Source organism: Vipera ursinii, assembly GCF_947247035.1.
Source record: "Vipera ursinii genome assembly, chromosome: Z".
Taxonomy (NCBI): domain Eukaryota; kingdom Metazoa; phylum Chordata; class Lepidosauria; order Squamata; family Viperidae; genus Vipera; species Vipera ursinii.
The window spans coordinates 105,085,868-105,108,655 of record NC_139517.1 but is presented as its reverse complement, the minus strand read 5'-3'; the positions used below and the strand labels follow the sequence as shown (position 1 = coordinate 105,108,655).

At 39.4% G+C, this 22,788-nt stretch overlaps 1 protein-coding gene across 3 annotated transcripts in view; it reads right to left on the bottom strand.

Annotated features, from left to right (window-relative positions):
• Nucleotides 1–22,788, bottom strand: part of RSU1 (Ras suppressor protein 1) — a 119,262-nt gene that overhangs the window by 34,448 nt on the left and 62,026 nt on the right. For all 3 annotated transcript variants that reach the window (XM_083377422.1, XM_083377423.1, XM_083377424.1), the window contains one exon: nt 21,611–21,743. In XM_083377422.1, coding sequence (XP_083233548.1) covers nt 21,611–21,743 — 133 coding nt within the window. The remainder of the gene's footprint in view (nt 1–21,610; nt 21,744–22,788) is intronic.

The following is a 22,788-nucleotide window of genomic DNA, read 5'->3' as shown; positions in this document are numbered from 1 at the left end:
TACTTGCCCCAGGTAAGTTTAAAGGAGCATCACATGCTTGAAACAATCTTATTTATCCACAATTTTGAAAGGGTGCCAATAATTTTGTCCAGCCCATTTTTGGAGTTTTGTTTGACATTATGTCCAATTTGCATTTTTTCCTCTTTTTTGTTGTGTTCCAATACACACAAAGGGAATAAACCTGTGTATAGCAAAACATGTGTTCCTGCAATAATTTTCTGTGAGAAATACTTGATTTTCTGGAAAAATTTCTGGGGTGCCAACAATTTCGGCCATGACTGTATTGCAATCTGAGCATTCTGTGAACTTCAATTCCCAATATTCTTTAAAATGGTCCTATTGGTTAGGGATTGAGGTCCAGACACTGGAGGGTATCTAGGTTGAGAAAGGCTGATTCAAGGATTCCACATTACCATATTAAGTGTGCATGTTTAATTAGTAGTGTAAGGGGCATGGCAAAGTGAGTTAGTGATAAATCCTTCTCGACTCAAAGTTAATTGAGTTCAGTTTGCCATATTCTAATTAGCAAAAGAAAAATAATTTTGAATTCAAAACTGCAAAAATAACTTTTTATATGGATTATTTTGTTAGTTTCACAATCTAAGAACAGTAATGAAATATGCACTTTTAAAATAAAAAAGCAGAATCCTGCTCTTCTTCAAAATTCTACACATTCAGTTAGTTTTTTGTGAACCAGAAAAAAATTAATTCTCTTGTAACATTTTAAAATTTTTCTACGTATTAGCTTATTTTCAATGCTTACTTTTTTATTTGTACTGAAGTCTATAGAATTTCTTTTTTTATTAGACATACACATACATACGCACAAACCAGGACAGGCATGTTTTATGGCCCACTGAAAATGCCACTGGATTTTTCACCCATGGATTAGTTGAAAATTTACATGATTTTCATTACAATGATAAAGTGGTCAAGATAATATATTGGCTCAAGAGACATGAACTGCATAGTTCATCCAAGAGGCAGCCAGTTATGAATATTTTTAATAAATATGGAATGATGATATTCTGTCACATAAAATAGCTAGTCATTGGTAAACCTGCAATACATTCTCATCTGTAACATTCCAATTCTCAGAATTAAATAATCATGTCTATGAATACATGCACATATTTTTGTTTAATATCTACATTTTGCACCAGTTTTCTATTCATTTAGATTACCATAGACTTTTATCTATACTATCAATCTAAATACATGCTTACTTGTAATTCCAATTTTTATTTTTATTTTACAGCTATATTTTATAATGTGAAAACACTTTGCCCATTAGTATCTAAATTTTGTTGGTTTCCAAGACAATGGAATCAAACTATTTTATTTTTTGTAGGTGAAACAAAATAGTGACATTTAGGAAAGTGTGGCATTATAAATAAAGCTAGAAACTCACTGGTTGTTAAACATTAAACTATTGCAGTACTTATAAATGGCAAGAGTAAATATGCCCTTGACTTGCTTAATTTCTAATTACCACATGGATATATCCATTCTTGGGAGCTTTATATTTTATCTTTAACTCCTTCTGCAGGTTTTTTTTTCCAACTTTCTAATTTATCCTACAGTTCTGCACTAGTATTACTACTATAGAAAACTAATGACAATGCACCATGCTCTGCACCCAAAAAGTGGTATGGATCAATTGTACTTGCCTAGATCTCAGGGTGATAGAAGACTCTTACAGGTAAGAGGAAAAACATGGCTTAAATGACTACATAAAAAAACAAAGGAGCCTTTGCTGAAGAGGTGAACAAGGGAAACCTCTGAAAATGAGACTGAAAGCAGAATATCGAAAGGAAACAATTGAGTATCAAGTTTCTAAAAAAAAGAAAAAGAAGCCTAGGCACAGTCAATACTTGAAATACAGTGAAGGAAAGGTAGATACAAAGCTAATATGGATATGGTTGAGATCAAGGGTGCTAAAGAAAGAAACTGAAGGTTTCATTTTGGCTGCCGAAGAACAAGCAGACCAATTCCATGAAAGCAAAAAATCAGCATATCAGTAACAACAGCAAATGTTGCTTTTGCAATGAAAAAGATGTAACAGTGGGTCACCTTATCAGTGGCTTCAGCAAAATCTTACAGACTGATTATCAAGTTGCCAAAAATCATACAAGCTTTGCCAGAAGTTTGCATTTAAATGCAGCAAAAATTACTGGGAACACCAAATCGTCAAAGTTCTTGAAAATGAGCAAGTCAAGATCCTGTGGGACTTTCAGATTGAAAGAGATAGACACCTGTCCCACAACTTGCCTGTCAACACTATTGTGGTTCACTGATATTGCAATACCAGGTGATGCACGAATTGAAGAGAAACAACTAGAAAAAAATAACAAAGTATTGTGATTTGCAAACTGAAGTTGAGCGATCATGGAGGAAGAAATTGATGGTTGTACCAATAGTAATAGGAGTCCTTGGAGCAATACCCAAAGGGCTGCCTAGATACATGGAAATTTTGAACTTATTAGACCTGAATATTCTGACTTTGCAAAAAAATCACTTTACTCGGTACTGCCTATATACTCAGATATATACCTTAACAGCTCTTAGGTCCTTGGTTAGGACTTGAACTGTTTTTACAAGTGCCATATTGTGAGTCAAACTGAAGATTAAATCAATAGTAACAACAACAACCACTACTACTACTACTTGAACACCATTGGCATTGACAATTTTGACATTAGTCAATTGCAAAAGGCAGCCTTACTAGGAACTGCTTACATCCTGCGACAATATGTATAATGCCATCAAACATCCATATCTGCCTATCCCAGGTCCTTGGTAAGGACTCGAAAGGTAGAAAAAAATGCCAAATCCATTCTGAACATCTGGCTGATTATGCAATTATTATTATTATTGATGATGATGATGATGCCAAACCCAGTCTAAATATCTGGCTGATTGTGTGATGAACCATAATGATGATGATGATAATGATGACAATAATAACAATAATAACAACTTCCCAGTGAGGCACTACCTTGACATGGTTGTGGGGCTTGTGTACGCTGAGGAAGATGAGAGCTATGCCAGAGCTTCAACCATACCGGACAGATTTCATCAGAAAAATCAGACAAAGAGTTTCTCTCCCATAAAAAATATGGTGAGATGTAAATTTCAGAAAGCTATACCAGCTTGGATGTCGCCCGGGTTAACAAGGTCTGTGCAAGAGGTTGGAGTTCCTGGATATCTGGTGAAAAGTGGGCTATAGGACTCAGGATTATTGACTGAGCAACTAGGACCAGCAGCTACAGAACTACTGGAAGAAAATGTTTTTACCCGTCGTAAATACACAGTGATTGAAAACAAAGAAATAACAATCTGTTATTACAGATCAAGTCCAACAGAAGAGGACATCTGAAATGAATGCACCAGTTCTGGAAAGAACAACATCCAGAATCAGAAATAACAGAACAGAGACTAGCATATCAACATTGATTTATAATACAAAATAAAGTATTCACAGAAACAGAATTGTATGAACTGCAAAGATTTACCCTGGGCAAAGAAATCAAAGCCTTGCCAGAAGTAACTCAGAATGTGGAAGCAAACCAGGGGGAGTTGGCAATAGAGGAATCCAGCAGAGATATACAACTGTTTTCATTTGGAAACCAGGCACCTCTTCCTCAGGAAGAACAAAGCCCTCTAAATAAAGAAATAAAAGAATTGAAACAAAGAATATCTGAGCATCTAAAACAGTACAAAAACAACAGAATAAGGCTGCCTGCATTGATGGTTGTTCCAAAGAAACAGCTAGCACAAGCATTAAAAGATGCAAATACTGCAATATCAAGTATAAGCACCAATTCACTGCAAGAAACAAACCAACTAATGTATAACTGCTGCAGTTATAACTGAATACCTGGGATGCAAAATCAGCAAAGAAGAAAAAAAACTCCAAACAGTGCACCACAAAAATGGAAGGTTAGACTGGAAAGTTCAGATGCAAGCAAGCTAGAACAGATGAAAGAAAAGAAGCTGAAGAACAAGAAGACCAAAGAACACCTAATCAAGAAATACCACTTAGAAACAAGGAAGATCAAGGAAGCACTAGAAATAATAAAGCAGCAAATAACAGCTATAGCCAGGAAGATCAGCAGATATGAAGCTCAAATTGGAAATTATAGGCAGAACCTCCAACTTCACTCCAATCAGAAACGTTTCTACCAATCCATCAATGGAGAAACTGCAATGAATCAGTCAGTACCTGACAAGGAAGAAACAGTGCAGTTCTGGACATAGATATGGGATAACCCAAAGAAATACAACAAGGACGCAGCTTGGTTAAGAGGCGGATGCAACTAAAACAGAAGTTGAAATGAAAGAACTAGTAATAACAGCAGAAATGGTAGAGAAAAGAGCAAGGAAGATCTAAGAATTGGTCAGCACCAGGTGAAGATGAACTGCATGGTTTTTGGTTGAAACATCTAACTTTTCTATTCCCCCTCATTGCCAAGCAGTTCAACAGTATACTACAAGGAGGAGAAATTGAAAAGTTGCTAACTGGGAAAACCTACCTGATAATGAAAGATCCAGCAAAAGGTGCAGCATCAGGCAACTACAGGCTAATTACCTGCTTACCAACAACTTTCAAATTGCTAACTGGTGTGGTAGCTGATGCAGTCCAACAGCATCTAGTTGACAACAATCACTTTCCACCTGAGTTAAAAGGAAACCACCCCAATAGCAGAGGAACAAAAGATCAACTCTATTGGGACAAAATGATCTTGGAAAACTGCAAGGAAGACCAACCTGAATGTAGCATGGATTGACTACAAAAAGGCATTCAACTCTCTGCAACTTGACTGGATAATCAAGTGCCTAGAAATAACAGAAATCAGTAGAAACATCAGAAAGTTTGTACAAAGATCGATGGCACAATGGAAGACACAGTTGCAGGTCAATGGTGAGAGACAGGGGTGAATATCAAGAGAGGAATAGTTCAGGGAGATTCACTATCACCACTACTATTTGTTATTGCACTGTTTCCTCTGTCAATAATACTGAATAACTCAGGCCATGGCTGTTGTTGTTAGTTGTGAAGTCGTGTCTGACCCATCGCGACCCCATGGACAACCTTCCTCCAGGCCTTCCTGTCCTCTACCATCTTCTGGAGTCCATTTAGGCTCACGCCTATTGCTTCAGACTCCAGCCAGCCACCTCATTCTCTGTTGTCCCCTTCTTCTCTTGCCCTCAACCTTTCCCAGCATTAGGCTCTTCTCCAGTGAGTTCTTCCTTCCCAATAAGTGGCCAAAGTATTTGAGTTTCAACTTCAGGATCTGGCCTTCTAAAGAGCAGTCAGGGTTGATCTCCTCTAGGACTGACCGGTTTGATCGCCTTGCAGTCCAAGGGACTCGCAGGAGTCTTCTCCAGCACCACAGTTCAAAGGCCTCAATTCTTTGGCGCTCAGCCTTTCTTATGGTCCAAGCCATACATTGCAACTGGGAAAACCATAGCCTTGACTATATGCACTTTTGTTGGCAGGGTGATGTCTCTGCTTTTTAGTGCGCTGTCTAGATTTGCCATGGCTTTCCTCCCAAGGAGCAAGCATCTTTTAATTTCTTGGCTGCAGTCCCCATCTGCGGCGATCTTGGAGCCCAGGAAAATAAAATCTGTCACTATTTCCATTTCTTCCCCATTTATTTGCCAGGAATTGAGAGGGCCGGATGCCATGATCTTGGTTTTCTTAATGTTAAGTTTCAAGCCAACTTTTGCACTCTCCTTCACCTGCAACAAGAGGCTCTTTAGTTCCTCTTCACTTTCTGCCATTAGATTGGTATCATCAGCATAGCTTAGTTTGTTGATATTTCTCTCAGCAATCTTAAATCCAACTTTTGATTCATCTAGCCCTGCCTTTCTCATGATGTGCTCTGCATATAAGTTAAATAGGCAGGGTGATAGTATTTATTTATTTATTTATTTATTTGTTTTTATAAACTGCCCTTCTCCCGAGGGACTCGGGGCGGTGTACAGACTAAGGTAGGTATACAGATTGAACAATAGTGAAAAACAATAGTAGAAACAAACTGGGACCCCAATTAGAGCTATACTCCTTTTCCAATTTTGAACCAATCACAGACAAATAAGATGGTCTGGTACTCCCATCTCTTTGATAGCCATGGCTATCAAACATCAAAAACATCTCCCAGACTATCCCATGTCCTTTACATGGATGATCTGAAGCTGTATGGAAAAACACTATCTGAAATAAAATCACTGCTCAACACTGTCCGTATATATAGCCAAGATATTGCAATGGAGTTTGGCTTGGACTAATGTGCCACAATTACTATCAAACAAGGGAAAATAGTGAAAATTGAAAAATCAAAATTCCCCACAAAAATAACATTAAGAGTCTGGATGAGAAAGATTACTACAAATACTTGGGTATCCTTCAAGCTGACATCATCAAGCACACTGAAAGAAAAAGATTAGAGGTGAACACATCAAGAGAGTTAAAAAGATCTTAAATTCCAAACTTTATGGAGGAAATACCATGAAGGCAATCAACACCTGGGTAATTCCAATCATTAGATATACAGCTGGAATAGTGGATTGGACTCAAGCAGAACTAAAAGCAATGGATAGGAAGACCAGAAAAATAATGACAATGAATCATGCCCTTCATCCACGCAGTGACATTGACAGACAAATATGTGGGCGTGGAATGTTGCAAGTACATCATATGGTTGAAGAAGAAAATGGCTTTGGAAGAATATCTGAAGGACAATGATGAAGATGCGCTGAAGTTAGTATATCAGGAAGGCTTACTGACTACTGTAGAGACCAAACTGGCCTACAAGAAAAACCAAGTGAAGAACAGAATGGAGGCATGGGAAGACAAAGCACTAAAATGTGGGTTAGATAGCATCACTACCAGATGGATTCGTAGCTGGCTGACAGGATGTACTCAGCGTGTGGTCCTCAATGGAACTGCATCTACATGGAAGAAAGTGTGTAGTGGGGTGCCCCAGGGCTCTGTTCTGGGCCCAGTGCTCTTCAACATCTTCATCAACGATTTAGATGACGGGATAGATGGGGAACTCATCAAATTTGCAGACGACACCAAGCTGGCAGGAATAGCCAATACTCCAGAAGATAGGCTTAATATACAGGAAGATCTGGACAGACTCGAACACTGGGCACTATCCAACAAAATGAAATTCAATGGTGAAAAAAGTAAGGTTCTACATTTAGGCAGGAAAAATCAAATGCACAGGTATAGTATAGGTGGTACCTTGCTCTACAGTAGTAACTGTGAGAGGGATCTTGGAGTCCTAGTAGACAATCACTTCAATATGAGCCAGCAGTGTGCTGCAGCTGCCAAAAAAGTCAACACAGTGCTAGGCTGCATTAACAGAGGGATAGAATCAAGATCACGTGAAGTACTAATACCACTTTACAATGGCTTGGTAAGGCCACACCTGGAATACTGCATCAGGTTTTGGTCACCACAATGTAAAAAAGATGTTGAAACTCTAGAAAGTGTACAGAGAAGAGCAACAAAGATGATTGGGGGACTGGAGGCTAAAACATATAGGGAACGGTTCTGGAATTGGGTATGTGTAGTTTAACGAAGAGAAGGGTGAGGGGTGACATGACAGCAGTGTTCCAATATCTCAGGGGCTGCCATAAAGAAGAGGGAGTCAAGCTATTCTCCAAAGCACCTGAAAGCAGGACAAGAAGCAACGAATGGAAACTGACCAAGGAGAGAAGCAACCTAGAACTAAGGAGAAACTTCCTGACAGTTAGAACAATTAACCAGTGGAACAACCTGCCTCCAGAAGTGGTGAATGCTCCAACACAGGAAGTTTTTAAGAAGAGACTGGACAGCTATTTGCCTGAAATGGTTTAGGGTTTCCTGCCTGAGCAGGGGGTTGGACTAGATGATCTCCAAGGTCCCTTCCAAATTATTATTATTATTGTTACATAGCCAGTACATTAAAAAAATAGTAGGGAAAGCAGATATTAACAAGACCTGGCAGTGGCTAAGAGCAGGAAAGTTGAAGGAAGTGACTGAGGGACTAGTTCTGACTGCACAAGACTAAGCCTTAATAAGTGCTCCCTATGCAAAGAAGCTGAAGAAACAGTGGACCTCCTGGTAAGTTGCTGAAAGAAGATCGCACATACTGACTAAAAGCAGCAGCCTGACTAAGTAGCAACAATGGTGCATTGGAAGATCTGCAAGAAATATCATTTGCCTGTAAGCAAGAACTTGCGGGACCATAAAATAGAGAAAGTCATAGAAAATGAAAAAGTTAAGTTGCTCTGGGACTTTAGAATTCAAACAGACAAGCACCTGCCACATAACACATCGGACTTAACAACTGTCATCAATAAGAAATACAAAAAAGTCTGGATAGTGGACATGGAAGTGCCTGGAAACAGCAGAATAGAAAAGAAAGAACTGGAGAAGATAACAAAATACAAAGACCTACAAATAGAAATAGAACAACTGTGGCAAAGGCAAGCAAGGGTAGTACCAATAGTAACAGGTGCCTTGGGTGCAATCCCAAAATAACTGGAGCACCACTTGAACACCATTGCCATTGACATATTCGCCATCAGTCAATTGCAAAAGGCGGCCTTACTAGGAACAGCTTCCATCCTGCAACAATATCTGTAACATCATCAAACATCCAGATCTGCCTATCCCAGGTCCTTGGTAAGGACTTGATACATAGACAAAAATGCCAATTCCAGTCTGAACATCTGGTTGATTGTGCAATGATTAATAATAACAATAATAATATCTGAAGGACAGTAAAGAAGATGCACCAAAGCCAGTATACTAGGAAGACTTACTGAGTACTTGAGAGACCAAACTACCTACAAGAATGACCAGATGAATAACAGTAAAGAATGAGTGGAAGCATTTGTATGGATCTGATCTATAAAACTGAAATGTCAATAAAGAATTTTCATGGGTCCCTGGAAACTGGGAAATGAGTTCCCAAGGCTTCTGACTCAATCAAGGGAACCTGGAGATAGTGGGAAATTCAATTTTCCAAGCACCAATGCATTGTGAATATCTAGACTTTGAAAACTAGACCAGTTTTTTATTGTCGTGACAACTCACAGAGCATTCATTACTACCAGGAGACCTAGAAAAAAAGGGGAGAGCTTGAGGTAAGAACTTCCTGGTGCTCTGGGGAGAACTAGCTGGAATGAAAGATAAGGTACCCATGAGAAATCATTTTAAGCAAGGGCCAGACATAGAATATTGAGTTCAGCTCCAAATGGGTTTAAGGTCACAGAATAACCCCAGGTTATTTAGTTTTGCAATTTAGTTTTAAGCTAATGGATAAACAGTCCCAATGATTCTACATAAACCTACTGATTTCACTCAATGAAATTTTATAACTGCTCTTAAACCAACGTGTTAGTGATAGAGCTGTAAATGTTCAACACTTTATCATAAACTATATAATACCACATTCATACCCCTATTTATATTGAGAATACTTTTATTCTCCACACTGAGCAATGCAATTCAAATTGTGTAAAGGAGACAGATTGTGTCTATCTTAACAAGTGGTAACAACTCAGAGACCTTCTTTAGAGGTTCAGAAACTAAGCAGTGTTAGGCTTGGATGGTATTTTATAGGGAATCTTTAGACTGTAGTCCATATTGGAAAATTGGAAAACATCCCAGTAGTAGACACTGGCACAGTGCTATTGCCAAAAATTTGCATGGTTGTATCCATAAAATCACTAAGTCAAATTCAACTTGAAAGAGGCATTACCTTTTAAGATTGGTGCTACATGTACTCCAAACAAGACTTTTAAGATTCATAGAATTTTACATGGGACAAAATCATGCTAAGACTCCAGTATAAAAATGGGAGATCTATGCAAGCAGAATTCTTCTTATATTGTTGTTGTTAGCTGCGAAGTTGTGTCTGACCCATCGCGACCCCATGGACAACGTTCCTCCAGGCCTTCCTGTCCTCTACCATCTTCTGGAGCCCATTTAGGCTCATGCCTACTGCTTCAGTGACTCCATCCAGCCACCTCATTCTTTGTCATCCCCTTCTTCTCTTGCCCTCAACCTTTCCCAGCATTAGGCTCTTCTCCAATGAGTCCTTCCTTCTCATTAGGTGGCCAAAGTATTTGAGTTTCAGCTTCAGGATCTGGCCTTCTAAAGAGCAGTCAGGGTTGATCTCCTCTAGGACTGACCGGTTTGATCGCCTTGCAGTCCAAGGGACTCGCAGGAGTCTTCTCCAGAACCATAGTTCAAAGGCCTCAATCCTTTGGCGCTCAGCCTTTCTTATGGTTCAACTTTCATAGCCATAATTGCAACTGAGAAGACCATAGCCTTGACTATACGCACTTTTGTTGGCAGGGTGATGTCTCTGCTTTTTAGTGTGCTGTCTAGATTTGCCATGGCTTTCCCTCCCCTGGAGCAACTGTCTTTTAATTTCTTGGCTGCAGTCCCCATCTGCGGCGATCTTGGAGCCCAGGAAAATAAAATCTGTCACTATTTCCATTTCTTCCCCATCTATTTGCCAGGAATTGCATGTTAAATAATTAGATTAGCAACATATTCTGTTAAGAGATGGACAATTTGTGACCTTCTACTTGTTTTCAAAACAATTCTGTTACAGATCTTTTCTAAGATCCATCATTCCCTTTTTTTGCAATGTATGTTAAAGAGATCAGAAAAATGAGAAAGAGAAAAGGTTTCAGATAGAGAAAGCTCACTTTTAGTTCTGGCATTTGTTTTAGCCTAGTCTATAGTGTGATCTCTGACTATAAACCTTTATGAAATACAGTTCTTAAAAGGACAGAAATGTCTGTTTTTCTGAGTGAATATGGTATGGCTATCAACACTGAACTACAGTCAACTTATGCTGTATTTTTGAGACTTGGCTTGTACACAGGAGCAATTGGTCCAGGTATACAAACATAATAAAAAACAAAGTTGCCAATGGCAACAATCACTGCAATATATGAAGGACTAAAATACAGTCCTAAATGATTCTTCACAAGCCACTTTGTTTCACTGTTAAGATGCTACTTGTTTTTCTTTATTTATCAGATAATAAATTTTTGATGACTAGGGAAGTCCAATAAAATTCCTCCAGTGCTGACGCCATGATTAATAAGTCTGAGGAATTGAAACTGTCAGGAATTCATACGTTAAAGTTGAAATTACTGCCAAATATGTATTAAAGCTTTCATAATAGGCAGAATAAAAACTGGGCTCATTTGACAATATTATTTTGCACCCATTTATTTCAACCAGTTTTACCATCAAGCTCGTAATGGTGAAATCTGATATACCTTTTTCCACTTTAAGCAAACATTCAGCTAGGATTACGAGGAAATGCTGTAATGCAAATAATATTCAGAAATTAGTTAGAAATATAGGAAGGGGTATTTTAAACAATGTAGTTCTCTGGAGAGAACTGCATCATAACAAACATTTGCTGAAAATAAAATATAGTACCAATAGGTTACATCAGGAAATCTGCTTACTCAGGATCACTTTTGGAAAGTGTCCAATAAACCATGCTTGAAAGTCAATAGGAATATGCACCTAACAGATTTTCTATATTGTGAAGATCTTTCTGATTGTACCTAAAGCTTGTATTAATGTCTGATAAATCCGATAAGCCAATGGGAAAAATCCAGCAAGAGAGAGGTAGCGAGATAGACATTCTTGATACTCTGAATATTAGAATGCTAGGAACACCTGTTTTCACCCAAAAATAAATAAGAAACGAAACACCTTTCCCATGCATCCAGTTCACACAGAAGCAGAGACTGTTGGATTATAATACAGCATGAATGAAGGTACTGAAGTATGAAAAATTAAAGCTACCTAAGACACCTTCATTGTCAAACTATATTGCAGTAATTTAGCTTGCTAAAGGAAGCAACTTAATTCCTTTATGTTTAAGTTGCCTGAAAGGAAGAAACTTATTATCATCCAAATCAGATAGAATGTCAGCACCAGATAGTTTGGACAATGGATCACATATAATGGATAGTATAAAAGCAACAAACCTACAGTTGCAGCAAAAATTTTCCCCATAGCAGTGAACTGCTTAAGATATACAGGTAGCTTTTAAGATAGATGCCTTTAAATCTGCCCTATGTGGACATTCTATTGCTGCATGGTTTGTTTCCATTACTCTGGAGCTGATCTGTATGCCCTCGGGGGGGGGGTTTCTCCCTCCTGGGCACGACCAACCGCCTGTTTCCACACTCCCCTTAATGACGAGCCCAATTGTTGGGACTCCGAGAGGTGGCTGGGCTTAGATAGGGGCCTCGAGTTGAGACACGCTAAGAGGCCCCTGATACATTTTTAGTCGGTTATTTTAAAAGGTTAGGGAGGGGGAGGGATAGGAGCGTGGGGAGGGAATCATTAACCGGCACTCAGTCTGGGCCTGTTAGGGGTCCTGACAGGACGGGGTTGGAGGAGGTGGTTTCTGGTTCTGTGAATGTTGGGGTGGGGCTTCAAATCCCCACGACAATAGGGAATGGCAGCAGGTGGTTGCACGGAGGGCCATATCAACATCTGGGATCGTGCCCCCACTGTCTTCGAGCGGTGGCGCGCTCCAACCCTCCGGTTAGCACCCTTTTGCCCGGGGATGAGGGTGATCAGGTCCCTGAGCTTAGGCTGGTTTATTTTAATGCCAGATCCATCGTTAACAAGGCTCCCCTCATTCATGACTTGATCGAGGAGGAATGTGCAGATCTGGCGTGCATTACGGAGACTTGGTTGGGCTCGGAGGGAGGGGTTCCTCTGACCGAGTTATGCCCTCCAGGTTTCCGTGTGCTACACCAGCCATGGGCTCAGGGCAGGGGTGCTGGGGTGGCGGTGGTTGTTCGGGAGACTTTAAGCCCGCAGGAGACCACCATTGTCCAGATGGCCGGGAGTGAGTCCCTCCTCCTGAGATGTGGCCCTCGGGCTCAGTTGGGCTTGTTGCTCACATACCTGGCGCCCAGCTGTGTGGCAACAGCCCTGCCCGAGCTGCTCGACACTCTCTCAGGGTTGGTGGTGGAGTTCCCCAGGCTTATAGTTCTGGGTGACTTCAACCTGCCTTCACTGGGAGGGTCGATTGAGTTAGCTCAGGAGTTCATGGCCTCCATGACGGCCATGGGCCTGACCCAAGTAATTCAGGGCCCGACTCATGTGGGGGATCATACTCTCGACCTGGTGTTACTGTCTGGACAGTGGTTGGATGATCTAGGAGTGGGTTCATCAACTATTGTTCCCCTGTCATGGTCAGATCATTATCTCCTGTGGCTGGTCTTCTGTTATGCCATCCCCCGCCGCTGGGCTGTGGAACCGACCAGGTGGTTCCGCCCGAGGTGCCTAATGAACCCGGAACGGTTCCAGATGGCGCTTGGGTCTATACCCATCGCCCTCACCCACAGCCGTCGATGCCCTGGTGGATGCCTGGGAAAGGGCGGCCGCCGGGGCACTTGACTGTGTTGTACCCTTGCGACCTCTCACCCGGCGCAGATCCCGTTGGGCTCCGTGGTTCTCTGCGGAGCTCTGGGAGATGAAGCGTCGGAGACAGGGTCTAGAGAGCGGTTGGAGGTCCAGCTGATCCGAATCTGACCGATTGCAGTTAAGAACCTTTATAAGGTCTTATCTTGCGGCGATAAGGACGGCGAGGTCTAACTACTTCGCTGCCCTCATCGCGTCCGCAGATAATCGCCCGGCCACCCTATTTAGGGTGACTCGCTCCCTCCTTAACCAGGAGGTGAGGGAGGATCCCTTATGGGGACGAGCCGAGGAGTTTAGTCATCATCTGGCGGACAAAATTGCTCAGATCCGGACCGGTCTGGACTCTGACTGGGCAGAGTCTGACGTGGAGGAATCGGACAGTCTTGAGTACGTTATCTGGACTGAGTTCGATCCTGTTTCCCCTGATGATGTGGACAGGATCATGGGGAGGCTGAGCACCACCACCTGTTTGTTGGATCCGTGCCCCTCCTGGCTGGTTTATGCGGCCCGGGAGGAGACACGAGGCTGGTTCCAGGCAGTAATAACTGCTTCTTTGAAGGAGGGTGTCTTCCCTGCCACCTTGAAGGAGGCGGTGGTGAGACCCCTCCTCAAAAAGCCTGCCCTGGACCCGGCTGTTTTAAATAATTATCATCCAGTCTCCAACCTTCACTTTTTGGCGAAGGTTGTTGAGAGTGTGGTGGTGCATCAGTTTCCTCTGTTCCTGGAGGAAACTGATTATCTGGACCCGCAGTAGGCATGAGCTTAAATGGACTCCAGAAGATGGTAGAGGACAGGAAGGCCTGGAGGAACGTTGTCCATAGGGTCACGATGGGTCGGACACGACTTCACAGCTAACAACAACTATACAGTAGACTGAAAAAGTAGTTATTTTAGACTTTAAATAGTATTTGTTTACTAAAATAAAGATTTAAGCTAAATTGCAAATTAGTCAAGTTAATTTGAAATAATATCCATTATCCTGTTCACTAGATAAAAAGTTCACAATGCAAGAATGACTTCTCAGTTACCAGATAGCCCTCAACAGCCAAGTAAAAACTGCCTGGGATAACATAAAAGTCTTGCACAATATGAAGCTTGAAATAAGAAACTGGAGCTCAATAAAAATCCAGTATGTAATAAACCAAGATATTACTGTGTAGAGAATAGAAATTGCAGAGTGTTCTCTTTCATTATAAAAATGCTGGTTTTTAATTTATGTCTCAAATAGAAATAGGCAATGTACATAGTAACTCTTCTTGCCCATTGTAAATATGATGAACCATCCAAGTGATTTTGAAATTATAAAGGGATTAAGAATTTCCCAATCTTTAGTACTGTCTTTCCTTAGGTTAGCTTCTGAACTGTTCCATTTCCAGCATTAGTGTAATGGTATGTAGGAAAGACATTGGGAGATGGGGAGAACAATCAGATTAGAGGGTGCATAGCCTGCAGTTTCATAAAGGGGAAGAGAAAGAAATTCACAAAGGAGTCTCCCTAACTTATCAGGCTGTAAAAGAGACATGGAAAATCTATACTTTCAAGACTTTCAGGATTCTGTTAATGTAACCTTACAATAAAATAGAATTAGTTTATGTGGTCATATTGTTATATGGATTATAAGTAGTCCTTGATTTATAACCATTCATTTAGCAACCATTTGAAGTTACAACAGCCCACTAAAAAAAATTACAAGCAGTCCTCATACTTACAACTGTTACAGCTTCCTCACAGTCACATGATCAAAAATTGTGGGCATTTGGCATGTATTTATGATGGTTGCAGCATCCTGGGGTCATGTGATAGCCATTTGCAATCTTTCTAGACAAGCAAAGTCAACGAAGGAAGTCAGATTTGCTTAATGCCTCATGATCCACTTAACAACTGCTGTAATTAGTTTAACATCTATGGCAACAATGGTAATAAAATTGGATGTGACTTAAACAACTGTCTTGCTTAGTAATTCTGATTCCACTTGTCTACCTATACATATGAAAGCTGATAATTAATTTCTTTCTGCATCAATTGTTATCCCATAGTGCATTAACTCACATCAACAAAAGAATGCTAGCTAGTTAAACACTGAGATAAACCTTTCATTGTCTGGGAAAGGTGAAAGGATTTAATTCTGTGATGGACATTTTGTGGAATACAATGTCATTTTCAAGATTTCAGGGATCCTCAGGATTTTATTCCTGCCACTGGAAAATTAAATTTGGGACAAATGAACAGGCATCTTTTGTGTAGGTGTCTCTACCTCCAGATTTAAAAAACAGAAAAACATTTCACTCTTCAGCTGCATACCTCTGTGGCCCACAGGGGCAAAAAAAGTAATTTAAAAGGCCCAGGCTGATCTATCCACTCAAGCAATGGCAGATGCAAATTATCAAACACCTATATCACTTGAAATAATAATCTGACTAGAATGAGAATTGGAGCCCAATTATATCTGGAGGACCAAGCATCCCCCAACACTCTTTTGTGTAATGACATGATGTCACCAAGGAGACTTCTCTTGGGAGAAAACTGCAGATACTGTCATTAATTTTTCTTCTTTATAATATAGAACTGTTTATAGATGGGCCCTGTATTATAGAACTGTTTATAGATGATCCCTGTGTTAACCATTCTGAATAATCTAAAGGGAGATATAAAAGCAGTATGTAACTTCAATAAGGCATTAAATATTAAATGTGTTCTAAAAAATTTGGGTTCACTCAATTTTTTTTAGACGTCACTAAATAATTCTTTCTGGAGTTCAGCACTGACTTTTTATAAAACAGACTCTATTTCTGAAACAACATTTGGCAGTGATATATAGCCCCTAGAAGCATCCAAGTGAAAGAACAAGCCCTTGTACAGTATATTTCTATCACAACATTTTAGAATTTTCTTATTTGGATGAAAACAAAAGAAGACTATATACAAGAGATGAATCAAAGGTAACCATTTTTAAAACTACTTATTTTCTGAAATTCTGATCCTAAGTAATTTGGTTGCCAAAACTAAAGATTTTTTAGTTTTGTCCTATTTCCTACGTGGAAGGTTCCTTTTCACTTATTAAATATTAAAATTCATTTGTCATCACATGAAGAAGCTGAGAAGATAATTCAACTATTGCAGTGTTGGACTATAGATACAAAGAGCCTTCTGGTGTTGACTGAGGACTGACCATTTTTCAAACATGGTGCTGAATTACTCTGGTTCACAAGGTTAATTCTAGAAGTTAATTCCACAATGGTAATGAAGTAAAACACTTCTTAAGAACTGCATGAAGTGAAATGACAAGGTCACTGAAGGAAACAACAACTCTCAAAGCAAGTGTGAAAAAACCCCTGTATGTTTAGTATAACAGTTATGCAGAATAAAGCAAAGAGTGAAAAACACTGCAACCACTGTAATAAAAGCTCTAGCTGAGATGAGATAATCAGACAGCGACTTCAAAATCAGGACCATAAATGAGATCACTGAAATAATATGTTGTTCAGAAAAAAGAGCTCTTGGTTGCACATAGTGAAATAATCAGGACAATATAATTAATATGCATATCATATTTGAAAAATGTCCTCTTGCTTCATGAAGTTTAGCCACTAAGGCCAATCCCTAATATCCCTTCCTTTTTATCACATTAAAACCTTACCACCAGATTACTAATTCCATTATACCAATTTTGAATAGTGTTTCAGGACTGCAATTATTCAAAGGAATTTAATTTTCTGTTTTGTTTTAAACATTTACGTCTATATGCACTTGCTGAGTACATTATAACCAATAAAGTCTACTATTTGTCATGTCTTTGTCACTATCTTTGACATACATGATCCCTTGAGTATAATCCCTTGAGAATTATACTTCAAATATAAAAGGTTACTTTGAAAGGTGACTAGGAGCACCAATAAAAACTATATAATTATTACCTTCAAAGGAAAGGCTTTAAGCATTATGGCTTATAAGAAGTAGAAAGTTCTGGTCTTTCTCCCAAGGGAGGAATAAGCTTAAATTAGATATAGTCATCCTAGGAGATATTTTTTCCTAATATGGAGCCCCCTAGATCAGAATATAACTCTCAGCTTTCCCAACCACATCTTTTGAGTGCATTTTGGGGAAGGCATCAAGATATTATAAGCCAATCATCCATTTTGTTATGGATTTGACAAATGCATCTCTCTTCTCTGTATCTTTTCCCTTATACTTCCTTTTCTGCGTCTTTTCAGTTTATCAGCTTGCTAACCAGATGTATCTTTTGAAAATGCAATAAAGGAATAAGCAAGCAAAAACAATATTGGATTATATGGAACACTTAAATAATGTCTCTTGCCTCTAAGAACTAAACACAAAACCAAGTCAACAAAAGCATAAAAGAAATACATTATAGTATGTTGTTTCAAAGGAAAAAAACTGCTTTAACACAATGTGGTGTGCTACAAAAAGTATCATATTTTAATGGAATATATTCTCATATTAGCTTTGGAATTTCAAACCACAGTCCAGAATTATTATTCATTAGATGTTTATTTTATTACAAGGACAACTATCAAAAATACCCTTTTCTTGTTTTCATGTATAATCTTCCACAACTATTTCCTTTTTAATTCAATCCAAGTTCCCTAAGTATTATTTGATACCAAAAAAACTCTGCTGCAGATACAAAGAGCTTAGAGTTACTTCTATCCCAAAATTTCTGTTCCTGAAACTACCTGGAAGAGAACCTAACATGACTTAAAAGGACATCTTTAAAAAGTACATTGCATCAAAAATTCTCATCCATTAAAGATCCATTATGTTCTCTGGCTAATTACAACTTCTTGTATGTTAAGACTTGCTCACTGCAATATTACTGGATTTACGTCTCATTTAACACAGCCAGACATTTTTTTATGGTTTCATCATAATTCCTAACATATGGCGGTTGCAATTGACATATACGCTAATCCATGGGAGGGAAATTCATTCACTACTGAAGGCCTCATTGAAAATGCATCATGAACCAGAAGGTGATAGTTTATTTCAATAATTTATGCACTTTAATTCCTTTTTTTAGCTATGGCACTTCCAAACACAGAGCTGATATGCTACTCTCAAATACTTTCTGTTTTTGTAATATGTGTCAAATAAACAACATTCTAGGACAACTTGTGAATCTGTTTTATCTGTATAAATTATCAATAATCAGTGAGATACTCAGTAACTGGTAGGAATAGATCTGACATAAACCTACTTGGCTAAAAAGGTGGATACTGGGGAAGACAGAATTGATGATGGGAAGTAGGAAATGTTTTTTGATCCAGGGTGATACTACCCAAATATTCTACTCCCTCTGAAAAAGGTAACTTTGGTAGCAATAGATTCACATCTAAACAGTGATCTAAGGACATAATTAAGCTTTACTGATAAAATTTGTTTATACCAATGTGGAGGCATATTTATTCCACTAACATCATTAATTGGAGGGCTAGTGCTGTTTCTTCAAATGTAATATTCCACAGCTGGATTAGGTCTGTTCTGGATTGTGTCTGTAAACCCTTTGAAAAGAAAACAGGACTGTTCCTTATATATTCCACTTGAATTTTCCTTTCAGAATATTCAGGAAATAATCTCCTCCCGCCATGCCATTGATCACACTGATGTATCTCACCCACAAGCCAAAGATACTCCAACTCTTGCACCGCTCACTACTCCCAGAATTTTCTTCCTTTTTCCTTCTGATACTCCCAAGTCATTTTTATGTTACCCTACACCAATGACTCTCTCTGACTCTCTGTGACTAAGGGACGCGGTGGCTCAGTGGGTTAGGACGCTGAGCTTGTCGATCAGAAGGTCGGCAGTTTGGCGGGTCGAATCCCGAGTGCCGCATAACAGAGTGAGCGCCTGTTACTCGTCCCAGCTTCTGCCCACCTAGCAGTTCGAAAGCACGTAAAAATGCAAGTAGAAAAATAGGGACCACTACGGTGGGAAGGTAACAGCGTTCCGTGCGCCTTTGGCGTCTAGTCAAGCTGGCCACATGACCACGGAGACGTCCTCAGACAAGCGCTAGCTCTTCAGCTTTGAAACGGAGATGAGCACCGGCCCCTAGAGTCGGAAACGACTAGCACGCATGTGCGGGGGAACCTTTACCTTTACCTTTACACCAATGAACAAAGAATGCTTCTCAATAAATTCTAAGTGAAAGTTAAGCAAATCATGGAGAAAATATATCTATGTAGTCACTAAGACTAAAACAATGACTTGATATAGCCATCCACCCAATGGAAAAAGTTAACATGTAATGTTTCACATGATTGATCAAGAAATTTCATGAGCACCATCACAAATGTGAACTCAGTTTGCCATATAAAGGAACATATTTTAAATTTTATCTAAACAATTTATGTCATGTAATCATTTGTTTTCAAACGCACTTTCATAGACAATAGGAACAGAATACAAAACCATGACCTTAACTTTAAAAGATACTAGACAACCTGTGCCCTTCTGATTATGATTTCAGAGATATTTCTTTACGTAAACAGGAAAGAGGGCAAAAAGGCAGTGAGAGCAGTAGCGACTTTTAACTTTCTCCCAGCTTCCTATTGTGTTCCTTAGGGGACTCTGGTGGGGAGCAGAAATTTTCCTTCCTTCCTCCCCTCTCCTCCTCTCCCCTTCCAAGCAGGCAGATAAGTAAGTGATTGTGAGAATGGCTGGGAAACTGATGGAATGTTGTAAATGAAGACAAAAAAGCAGCAGGAACAGAAGCAACTTCCTACTGGCTTTCTCATTGATGATGCTTGTGGAAAGCTGGCAGGGAGCATCATTCCTTTCCTTCTGGGCTGTCGCTTTGCTAAGGGCACAGGAACTGCCTGCTACTTTCCTGGAGTGGAAGGAACAAAGAGAACTATGGATTCCTAGCAAAACTGTACCCAATTCCCATCCCAGCATGACCTCAAGGCCCCTTCTATCCAGAGAGAAAGAGGGCTTACCTGTCAACCCCCAGCCAGTCCTATTTCATGGGCAGGCATTTGAGTTGATTCCTCTTATTTCCCTCAATGCCCAGCTTTATTAAGAGATTTAACATTTCAGCCTCAATTCCAAAGACAATGGTTGCTCATCTGTCAAAATTTGTTGCCAGCCTTTTGGCTGCAAGGGACAGCAGAAGGGGGAAGAGGATGAGCATCTTTTTTTTTTTAATTCCATTTATATCCCGCCCTTCTCCGAAGACTCAGGGCGGCTTACAAGCTTAGCAGTAGCCTTCATTCTATGTATATGCCTGTTTATTAGGGCTTTCACACACACCCCAAGCGGCATTATTACAAAGTCAGCTTAATTGCCCCCAACAATCCGGGTCCTCATTTTACCTACCTCGGAAGGATGGAAGGCTGAGTCAACCTTGAGCCTGGTGGGATGCGAACCTGCACTAATTGCAGGCAGCTGGTGTTACTTAAGGAGGCATTAGCCCACTGCTCCACCAAGGCTATTCCCTTGAGCAACACAACCTATGAATTTCTGGGAAGTGTAGTTGCAAAGCATGATGGTGCTGAAACACCCATGAGTTGCTGAAATTTGATTCCTATGGGAATCATGGATCTTAGCATTCTGTAAGTTATTCTATTTGATTTACCTTGGTTCAAATATTGTTGCCCCGTATCTTCTAATTTTACCCAAGTGAAGGTTACAAACAATAATTAATTCAGCAGTATATAGATAATGTTATTCCATTTATTTAATGTTTACTTACGGCATATCTTTACTGATATAACATGCAACAATTCTAATTTTTTTTCTTCATTCAGAATCTATTTATAAAACTTTTAAAGTTTTGTTGAATCACATGAAGGGTTTAACTGAAATAAGCTGCAATTGTTTAGATAAGATGCAGGCTGTAAGGAATAAATACTACATGTATATGGGGGGGGAGGACTCCTGTATTGCCACAATCACAAATTAGGGGAAACAAAAACTTAAAAAAAATTATGGTGGCTTGAAATGATGAGAAATGTAACACTATATCTTGAAGACATTAGAATGGGAAAAATAATTTAAATTCAGGGAAATGTTGACCTTTGGTTTATGAAGAGATGAATAATAGAAAATGTCCTAATAAATATCAGAGCAAGGAACCATGGAACAAAACATATGCAAAAATGCAATACTCACTATTTATATGTTTCTGAACGAATATATTCAAACACATGAGAAACACCCAGTTGGAACTGATCTGCAATAGGAGTTACCCACGGATTATTTTCAGCTTTGAAGACTTGCTTTTGACCAGTCAAATCCAAGTTTCCTGAAAAAATTAAAAGAGGAATTTAATATTGTTGAAAAACAGTTGCCACCTGATTACAAGAAGAATATTTTAATACTATCTAGGAAGGAGAAAAGAATAAGAGGAGCAGGAGGAAGCAATAATTGCAACATTGGAGTAGAGGGTTATTACTTTATTATTTTTATTCCTTTTATATTGTGCTTTTATGTCCTGTAAGCCTTGAGTTGCCATGTGAAAGTAGGCAGCGTATAAATTTTCTAAATAAGTAAATAAAAACAAAAACACAGCCATAGCACCAAGGGCAGTATGAGAATGCAAAATCCTATATACTGAGTAGATCAATATGTGACCTAGAAGAGAGGTGTAAAAATCTATGTTTCTGTCATTCCCTGGGCAGCATTTCTTCTTCCCATTTCTCAGTGTCTTTCTCACATACCAATACAAATATTGGCAACAACTAGAAATGAAGCCCAAGGTCACCAAATGATCAATTTTTTGAGCATCATCACATTTTACTGACTTCTGACATTAATAGTACAGGTAGTCCTCAAGTTACGACAGCTATTGGGACCAAGATTGCAGTCACTAAGCAGTGTGGTTATAAAGCATAATGTCATTAGACTGTATTACTTAGTGATGGCAATACAATGCTGTCATTCCAACCTAAGATACAAGGGTTGTTAACCAGGAAATGGCAGGAGTCCCAGCTAAGGAGTACAGGGTACCATCCTTGAATTGATGGTAGGGGGTGATGGTGTTGGCAGTGCAGCACCAGCACAGGGAGGCAGGGGACAGAAGGTACAGTGTGCACACAAGCATAGGATGCAAAGGCCTGCAAACACAGGAAGGCCAGGACGGCAAAAAAAGACCTAGGGGTTCACTGAGTCTGTCCTTTGATTTGTTTCTTTTATTTTTTTCATTTTGGGGGGATGTGTTTATCCCAAGCATATTTAAACTCAGTTACTAATGATTGACCCACTACCTCCACTGGAAGTTGGTTCCAAGCTTCCACTACTCTTTTTGTGAAGTAATACTTTCTAACATTACTTTTGAAGTTACTTCCTGT